Genomic DNA, 9,105 nt, shown 5'->3' on the forward strand with positions numbered 1-9,105 from the left:
ATCTAAATATTGGTGGGGATTCATCATTCAGCCCACTAAATGTTTTGAGTCCCTGTTTGAATTCTTAATTTTCACCTAATTTTTAAAATAACAGCATAATTTTACTCACAAACAAATCAATGCAAGATTAGAAATGTATGAGCAATACACTTTAGAGTACAAATTACTGACAAATTATTATTTTCATTCAACTGATTTTACAAAATGCAAAAAACAATAAACAAATTCTAAGAAATGCATAAAAAAACATTTCACACATAATTTGTTTGAAAAATGCAATGATAACCATATGGATTAAATGTTTTCAATGTACATTTCAACACCAGTGAGTGGTTTATGACACTACACAATGCAGACAGTGTGTCTCTTGAGATGTGAATGTTTGCAACGAATAAGGTAGCCGTCACGTTTCCTGTTTGTAACCGAAAACGTCTAAAGACGATAAAAATAGCACGACTCTGGAGCACTTCTTGTTGAACATGCTCACGTACAGGTGAAAGGTTTTATCAGACAAGGATTTATCGGACATTTGACCCTAAAAAAGCAGGATGTCAGGTAAGAATAAAAATTGCTTTATCACTTCTGTATGTGAACGTTCTTTGCTAACAGTATTTCATTACATAACACTTTTTAAATACCATCTGTTTTGTTGTCTCAGTATTATTGAATAATGAAATTTAGATTATTGACTAAACTTTTATTGTAGTTTTGCACATTTTCTTTATGGTTCTAAATCGTTTTTTGTTATTAAAACTTAGAAGACTGATGGAATTAAAATTAAACCCTGACATTAAATAATCTTTTGAATAATACAGTAAATATTCTGCACAAAACACTTGTTAATAATACAAATTGATGAATCTATCCAGACTAGAAAAAGTGTATTAATTATATGAGTGATAATAATTATATTGTTAGATTCATGAAATTCATTCAGTGTTACGACATGTCCGGAAACGTAACCAAATTTTTCAAAATTTTCTTAATGATTTTTGCTTATATACTCATTAAGCTGATATATGGATGATATATTATACAAATATTAAAATATGAAACTAATAAATAAATGAAAGTTTTAAGAAGAAAAAAAAAAGATTTATAAAATAAAAAGCCAGGCAAAATAATCAAAGTTTGTATATAAGCTGTAATGGGAACTTAATGCAATATTATATCAAATCATGATCTGTTATTTAACTCTCTCTTTAGGTGAATGCATGCCTGCATATGTGGCTATTTGTCTGACATCTATTGCACTGCTGATATCTGTGTCTATAAATGTTGCATTCTATTTATTAAGAAGAAAGGAAAAAAACTCAGCAGGTATGCTTCATAGTTTGACATTTACAATACATATACAAAAATATGCATTTTAAGAAATGTATAAAACTTTACACAGTAACAAACTGTCTCTTTTTTTAATCAGCTAATGAAAACATGTTTGAATATGGAGAAGAGCCATTACGTCGAGATTCACTTCAGTCTTACAGGTGATGATCAGCACATTGTTTGAATTAAATTCATATTTTATGTAATTATGTATTCTGATTGACAGAAAAAAAGTTTTGATTTAACATGAAATAATCCTTTTCCACAGCCACAACCCTATGTAAATACATTCTGACTGTGTTGCAGGTTTGAAGATGACGAGATGGAAAGACAGGAAAATCCTATTTATGGGAATATCTGTATAGATGGAGGAGGTAGGTTTAGCTCACAAATACACCAATCAGTTTAAGTAATCCAATGTCTGTCAAGACACTATTTACTATTGATAATTAAGCTGTCATGATGACATTGCTATGCATTTAATGCTTGTTCAGGAGCTTTCGAAATGTCTCCGGAGGTGTGCTATGAACAAATGGCACAGGCAAGCACAGTAAAGCAGGGATTAAAGGTATGGTCTTCCAACAAATTACATGGAAATTGCTGACATTTGATCTACAGTACTGTCCAAAAGTGATGTCTAGAAGAGATATTTGTTTTAATAAACCTAAGTTCTATTAATCCATCAATATATGAGTATGAGTATGAGTGTGTGTGTGTGTGTGTGTATATATATATATATATATATATATATAACACTAAACCTGGTTAAGGCATTTTATCTGACAAATTTATTTGGAAAAGAAAAAGGCAAACTACAGCTACATGTTTTATTTTGCAAAAAAATCTAATAAAATCTGTAAAACATGCTAAACGAATATGCAGAGAAAAACAAAAAGTATACATTGACTACAACATATTTATTTTTCATTGGTTCTCTCGTTTTTGCATGTTCATAATTATTTTGCATGACAGTCTGCCCAAAAATGATGTCCGCACAATTGTCAGATGTCTGCACAATGGCATGTTTCATTGCATTAAAACAAATAAAACAATTGACTTTAAGCACATCTACTTTATTTATACAACTAATTTTGAATAATATTGGATAAACCGATAAAGATGTCAATTTTCATGTGAACATCACTTTTGGCCACTACCGTAAATTAGTATGCGTGAAATATATTTAAAAAACCACAGAAACATGGATCTTCTGTACGCTTCATCACTGTTTTTTTATGAAAAAATGTGAAAAAATCTGCCCTTTACATATTTATTTGTACTTATTTATTTATTTATATTTACTTTACAGTATTTATCCATTTGTTTTTGTTTTGGTTAGTTATGGTTGGTTATCAGATGGCCAACCAGAAACAAATCGCAACATTAAACTCTTAACTGTAACTTTTTAACTACAATATTTATTTTTGGGTCTCCGTTTCGTTTTATGCAGTAACTATTAAATTGTACAGTTTTAAAGTAATATCTGTCACACTTTACATGTGTTGTAAGTATTTTCAACACTGAAAATACGCTCAAAATTAAAAAGCAGAACTTCCAGTGCCGCATTGTGTGACATTTTTCATAAACACTTCAATGGCTTTATGTATAAAAATTTCAAAACCTTCACAAAGTCTGCATGAGAATGTAGCCCTGATAACTATTTTAAGCTCGCCCACCCACACATTTTACTGAAAACAGAGACGTGTGTAGAAGCAGATCTTTTAATGAACGCAGCTGTGGTCAGAGTTCTCAGACCACTCTTCAGCAGTATGTATGTCAAAGGCATCATTGTTATGCCACATTAATACCTCGCTAGCTAAACGTGAGAAATTGAGACATTTTTGGCAAGTTCAAGTCACTATGAAATCAAAATTGACAATTCATATTTTTAACTGCAGTCCTCATTAAAAATTATTTATTCATGCACATCATTCATTTATGTGCACTGGTAGTCTTTAATCAATAACTCTGATGACGTGCACCCATGCAAGGCCAACAACAATCCAATCAATTCCCTATACAGTTCAACAGTCGGGTTACGGAAGTAAAAACATTTTTTCCATATAGGGAAACAGATTTTTAAACCTTCTTTAACCTTTAAAGACAACCCTACTGTGAGCTACCGGGTTGGTAATAGATAGTATTGGCTTTTGTTCAACATGTTAGCCCACATTAATTCAACTTAGTTTTAAAATATTTGTGTTTAACCGTGGAATTCGTGATGAAAAAAAAAGAGAGTGGCTAAAAGCAAAAGTGGCAAAAAACTGTTTAGCCCCGCCTACTCCCATGATGCTCCCATGATGCAATTAATCTACCTAGTCTCAAAATAGTAAAATATTTGAATATATATAGATATTTTGCAATTAACATTATATATAAAATTGTTATTGTTAAATTTCTCTCTAATCAACATTTTAAAATTAGCTTTATATTATTCAATTATTATTTTTTTTTATCAATTATGCTGTTCGCAATGCTTCATGGGATTGTAAATGTCTTGTACCTTTGTATTTTTGTCTGATTTAAAAAAAAAATCATATCAAAGTTTGTAATGTTATGAATCATCTTGTAGCTGATTGGCTTGGTTCATGGGTTATAACGTTTTAAAAAATATTTAAAATCCCTATGGGAGAAATTCATGGAAAAAATACTTACAAAAACAGATGCTGCTGAAAAAGTGCGGACAAAATCAATTCTACCCTCATTTTTTTTCACTAGTATATACATCACAATTTCGAAGAAAAGTTGATTTGAACTTCTGTTTCATCCTGACTTTAAAACCTGACTTTTGCACTACTTCCATACTAAAATCAGATATGCAAGATTTCATAGCGCAGGTTTACAATCTGAGACTTCGAGAAAGCTATTTACCCGTATTGCATAACTTATTGCAAAATTCTTTTGATGACCTTTGTTATCTTGCAATTTAACCTGAATGCCAAAATGAGGCAAGGTTTTTTTCCACTGCATTGAATGTGTTAGATCATGAAAATACAGCTTAGGTTTGTTATTATCTCACAGGTCCAGCAGGGGGATGTGTCCTACGCCTCTCTGGATCTGACTGTCAATAAGAAGCGTAAGAAAAAGAGAAAATATCAAAAACAGGCTCAGGCTCACCAAGCCCAGACGCATCCTCAACCCGCATCCCAGCAGAATTACATGGACCATGATAACGAGGCGGATGTCACCCTCCCGTCCCGGAGCAGCAGCCTCATGGTTTCACGTCACAGTATCTACCTCAACAGTCATCAAGTAGCCCTGGAGGCAGAAGAGAGGGAGAGAGAAAAAATGATGGAAATGGAAAGAAATGAAAATGGAGAAAGGGAGTTCGAGATGCACGAAGGCTTTGATCACTCCCTCGGTAGATCAAGACAAAGTCTAAAACAGGACAGTTAACATTGTTAGAGTTAAAAGAAGTCTTTAGCATCTTAAGAGATTAAACACAGGAAACTGTGGGGTGGTGCTGTCAACAGTATTTAAAGCACATGGTTCACACTCCAAATTATAATCTTTTCTCTGTGCAAAAGCCATCAGAAGAGACCAGCTATCCGCTCTGAAATTGCGACCAATTGAGACACATTTAAACAAGTTTACCACTTTAAATGTGCTTTCTTGTTTCTTGCCTTTAAAGGGATACTCCACTTTTTTGGGAAATAGGCTCATTTTACCACTCCCTCAAAGTTAAACAGTTGGGTTTTACCGTTTTCGAATGTATTCAGCCGCTTTTTTGATATTTAGAAGAATATCAGTAGCCAGACAGATTCTGGTCTCATTGACTTCCATAGTATATTTTTTTCCTACTATGGAAGTCAAGAGACCAGAAACTGTCTACTGATATTCTTCTAAATATAAGAAAATCGTCTGAATGGATTTGAAAATGGTAAAACTCAACTGTTTAACTCTGGGGGAGTGGTAAAATGAGCCTATTTCCAAAAAAAAGGTGGAGGGCTCACAGTTTTGGTCTGTTATGTTATTCTAATCCACATAGACAAAGAGGAATATGTAAACATATATTTAATCAGCTTGTTTCTTGCTATCATTTAGATTTTCAAGACAAAAAATAAAATTATGTTTTATATGAGTGAGTTTTTTTTTCTTTGAAAGCTTTGAAGAATGTATGAATGTAAAAATTTACCATAAAATGACATAACGGTACCACAAAATGACCATGAAATTCTCTCACTTTGTTTTGCTATTGACTCAAATGACAACAACATAAATGACAGATAGATTATTGAACGTTTTTTCTTACACTCTCTAGCTACTTGTAATTTTAAAAAAAAGAAAAAGAATTTAAAAAGTCTTCTTTTTTGCTCATTTCACATACCGACACGAAGGCCAGGAAAACTGCTTCAGCACAAACTCACTACAGACCTCTTGGCTTGCAAACTTTCCGCAATAAATCATGACGTAACGCTCCTGTGGTCACGTGATTTAAAACATGGCCGCGCGCTGCTGAAAGTCATGCGATTGCTCTTCTACTGTCTACATCGTTTCTTATCTGAATCATTTTCAGTTGTAACATATTTGCACTTATTTAGACGTTTCACTTGATATATACGGCCAACAGTATTGTCATGGACCCCGACGGTCAGCTACGAAATGTAAGTAACGTTATGGAAGTCCGTTCGTATGTGTGAATATGGCCATGTTTTTTCCATATATATATGTTTATTTTTTGTATTCTAATATGTTTGTGATTTTATTATTCTGTTTTTGTGAACTAGTTGCGGGACTTCCTCCTCGTTTATAATCGCATGACAGAAATCTGCTTTCAGCGATGCACAAGCAATTTCAACTACAGAAATCTGACAATGGATGAGGTGAGGCAAATATGATTTATAATAAGCGTATTTAGGGTTTTAATACAATGAAAGCTTTATGCACAGCTGCACTACTTCCTGAACTTAAGCCAGCTCCTTGTTGTCTGTCATTATTGGACAAATTGATTAATCCAGGTGTGCCTGGCCTCAGTAGTCATGGCAACAATAATCAGACACACCTGAATTAATCAAGTTCGGCCAATAATGGCAGACAGACAGAAAACAAGGAGCTGGCTTAAGTTCAGGAAGTAGCGCAGCTGTGCATAAGGTCAAGAGATGTGTGAGATTTTTCATTAATTAATTTTCTGCCGTTAACATTTACATAAAAAGTATGTATTTATTACACATACTAACGTCATTAGGCACAAAACAAAAAGGAGCCAGATTTGAAATAAAATAGACTCATGAGCAAAAATACAAATCAGTACACCACTAAAATATGAAAAATTGACAGAGTTGCATACAATTTCTGCATTTCTTCGAAGCGTGTTAAATTAAAATGATTTCAGACTTTAAATTATATTTTAATTTGCAATCATTTGTAAGTATTCGAAACATAAAACCATGTGACAAATTCATGACGAAATAAAGAAGAGTCTTTGCAGTTCTTTTATTTCCATTCTGTAACTTAAAATAATTTGTATTGAGGGGAGTTCGGCTTGAACTGCCAATAGAATAAAGGCCCATTCACCAAAGACAACAACTAAGATAACAAAGATATAGTTTTAAACATCGTTCTCAATATTAAATTACGGCAGCGTTCACACTACCACAGTTATAACAATAACGGCACAGAGAAATTATATGACTGGAATTACTTTCAGATGATTTTTATCCTGCTGATGAACAATTAAAACATTGACAGCCAATCAGAATCATTCCTGCTATAATGAGCTCCAGCATTTAAAGTGACCAACAAACATGCGCTTGGAATAAACAGAATGATCCGCTGGTGTGGAGGCTAATATAGTTCTCTTTAGTTATCGTTTTTGGTGTGAACGGGCCTTAAAAAACGTATTATGCTGAATGTAGTGCACATTGAGCCACTTCTGAAATTATACATAAATTCACTATGACATTCATATAAAGCTTCTTTTCCCCTTGTTTTTATTTTTTACCAGGAGCGTTGTGTGGACAGTTGTGCTAGTAAGTTAATAAGGACCAATCACCGTTTAATGGGCACGTATGTGCAGCTGATGCCTGCGATGGTGCAGAAGCGGATGCAGGAGATGGAGAGCAAAGCTGCAGAAGTAGATAAAGCTGAAGCGGCATTAGAAAACCCATCTACTGTCATCACAGACACATACACAGAGTCTCCATCAACCCTGGAGATACCAGCCACATCCTCTTCAGTGGTGGGGATGCCCTCAACCACAACACCAATGCTTGAAAGCCTGCAAATACCTTCATCTCCCAATAATCTATCAGATATTAAGACATCATCGATAAATGACTCGGCTTTGGGGGAAATGCAGTCAGAGGGACTAGTAACACCATCAGCAGTGATCTCAGCATCTTCTAGTGTACCTAAAGTAGGTCCCATCTTAAGTGCAGTGGATAAACTCAATCTGAAGGCCACCAGTGTAACATCCACATCAGTCCCTGAAACGTGGTCTGCAGGGGGAGCAGGACAGACCCCCCAAACTCCATCTTGATGGCAATGTGCAGAGATGATATGTCTAGATGTTGTTTATGCTGCATATTCAGTCTTAACAACCAAATTTAGAAGCAGAAGCCTTTTAAGACTGTTGATCATTTTCAGTGGAATGGGTTTCATAAATATTTAAATACCTCTATTACAACGTTGAATAATGGTGCTCTAAATAAAATACAACATGTGGAAACTAAAGGTAGTTATTTTGCCATTATTTTTTATTAAATCTGTATTTTTTTTTTTAATTTTTTTTTTTTTTTTTTCATTATTAAGTATCATGTGTGGCGGATGTTGGTGAGCCTGGGTCAGATCAGTTTGAGTTTTATTAAATGCAATTTGTTTACAGTAAAGAATACACAACAACATTATTTTGGTTTAATAAACTTTATTTAAACTTTAGTTTGGAGTTAAGTGCGCACACTCTATAACGTTTAGTTTAAGTTTATTCTTACCGTTCTTTTTGTGTGTTTGTTTGGCACGTCTGAGTCCCGTGAGCTGGTGCACCATCAAAGGGGGTTCGAGATGAAACATCGGACATATATATATGGTTCCGGCCGATGATCGGCCTATGGCCACCATCTATGATCGCCACAACCATTCCGGTTTCTGCTCCGGGGGAACTCCAGCTTAAAAATGTTATACATTAAATACATTTACTGTTTTCATTTGAATTTTTGTTTAAGTTTAAGTCATTTTTTAGTGTTTCTGTTTTTGTCAGTTTTTTAAAAAATATGTTAAACAGTTATTATTCATTTTATTTTAGTTTTAGTTAGTTTTGTTATTTTAGTTCGTAGAGTTAAACTAAATGAAAAATAAATAAGGTTGCTTTGGAAATTAAAAATAGGTTGCTTTTGGAAGTTTAATTAAATATATACCGGTATATTTTATTTAAGTTATGCTTTTAGTTTTGGTTAACAATAATACCCCTGATTTAAATTGCCATTTTTTCTAAATCTGGGATGGTTTGTTCATTTATTTATTTAATGAAATAATTAATTAATACGCTACAAAATGACTATTTTATTGTAGAACAGGTAACTTATTCTAGCAGGCTTTACGGTCGTCATCTGCCATAGTACGTTTCTGCGTGTGTAGAAGAACGCAATCATTTTATTCACCTCTGATGTAACAGAAAGGACAATGGAAATTTTCTAACTTTGAGCTGATGTGTGGTAATTTCGTGTAAATAAATAAAATAATAATATAATATAAATAATATTATTAATCATAATCTCAACCAACCATAGAGATCTCAACTCTCAAGCACAGTTCTGAAAACCATGTCCCGAGGCGCATGTTTTT

The 9,105-nt window shown here is 33.5% G+C and overlaps 2 protein-coding genes and 1 long non-coding RNA gene across 4 annotated transcripts in view; 2 read left to right on the top strand and 1 right to left on the bottom strand.

Annotated features, from left to right (window-relative positions):
• LOC148969385 (uncharacterized) overlaps positions 1–9,085 on the bottom strand; it is a 109,337-nt gene extending 100,252 nt beyond the window's left edge. For both annotated transcript variants that reach the window (XR_016149484.1, XR_016149485.1), the window contains exons 1-2: positions 8,256–9,085; positions 4,444–4,584 (exon numbers count right to left, since the gene is read on the bottom strand). This is a non-coding gene — a long non-coding RNA (uncharacterized LOC148969385). The remainder of the gene's footprint in view (positions 1–4,443; positions 4,585–8,255) is intronic.
• On the top strand, positions 1,179–5,180 carry LOC120481905 (uncharacterized). Its single transcript, XM_039675774.2, has 5 exons — positions 1,179–1,320; positions 1,424–1,487; positions 1,633–1,700; positions 1,821–1,894; positions 4,348–5,180. Exons 1-5 carry the CDS (start codon positions 1,179–1,181, stop codon positions 4,720–4,722), a joined length of 723 nt encoding a protein of 240 aa, XP_039531708.2. The 3' UTR covers positions 4,723–5,180.
• timm10b (translocase of inner mitochondrial membrane 10 homolog B (yeast)) lies at positions 5,741–8,197 on the top strand. The gene is made up of 3 exons (XM_039675691.2): positions 5,741–5,930; positions 6,054–6,149; positions 7,271–8,197. The coding sequence occupies exons 1-3, from the start codon at positions 5,904–5,906 to the stop codon at positions 7,802–7,804; spliced, it is 657 nt and encodes a 218-aa protein (XP_039531625.2). The 5' UTR covers positions 5,741–5,903; the 3' UTR covers positions 7,805–8,197.
• Positions 9,086–9,105: the final 20 nt, after the last annotated feature.

The sequence above is a fragment of the Pimephales promelas genome, chromosome 23 (assembly GCF_988280905.1).
Source record: "Pimephales promelas chromosome 23, fPimPro1.hap1.1, whole genome shotgun sequence".
In the NCBI taxonomy this organism is placed as follows: domain Eukaryota; kingdom Metazoa; phylum Chordata; class Actinopteri; order Cypriniformes; family Leuciscidae; genus Pimephales; species Pimephales promelas.

Coding starts and splice junctions, on each gene's coding strand:
- LOC120481905 (XM_039675774.2), top strand. CDS start 1,179: ATGATCTGTTATTTAACTCTCTCTTTAGGTGAATGCATGCCTGCATAT. Junction 1,488..1,632: donor GATTCACTTCAGTCTTACAG/GTGATGATCAGC, acceptor ACTGTGTTGCAG/GTTTGAAGATGACGAGATGG. Junction 1,895..4,347: donor CAGTAAAGCAGGGATTAAAG/GTATGGTCTTCC, acceptor ATTATCTCACAG/GTCCAGCAGGGGGATGTGTC.
- timm10b (XM_039675691.2), top strand. CDS start 5,904: ATGGACCCCGACGGTCAGCTACGAAAT. Junction 5,931..6,053: donor CCGACGGTCAGCTACGAAAT/GTAAGTAACGTT, acceptor TTTGTGAACTAG/TTGCGGGACTTCCTCCTCGT. Junction 6,150..7,270: donor GAAATCTGACAATGGATGAG/GTGAGGCAAATA, acceptor ATTTTTTACCAG/GAGCGTTGTGTGGACAGTTG.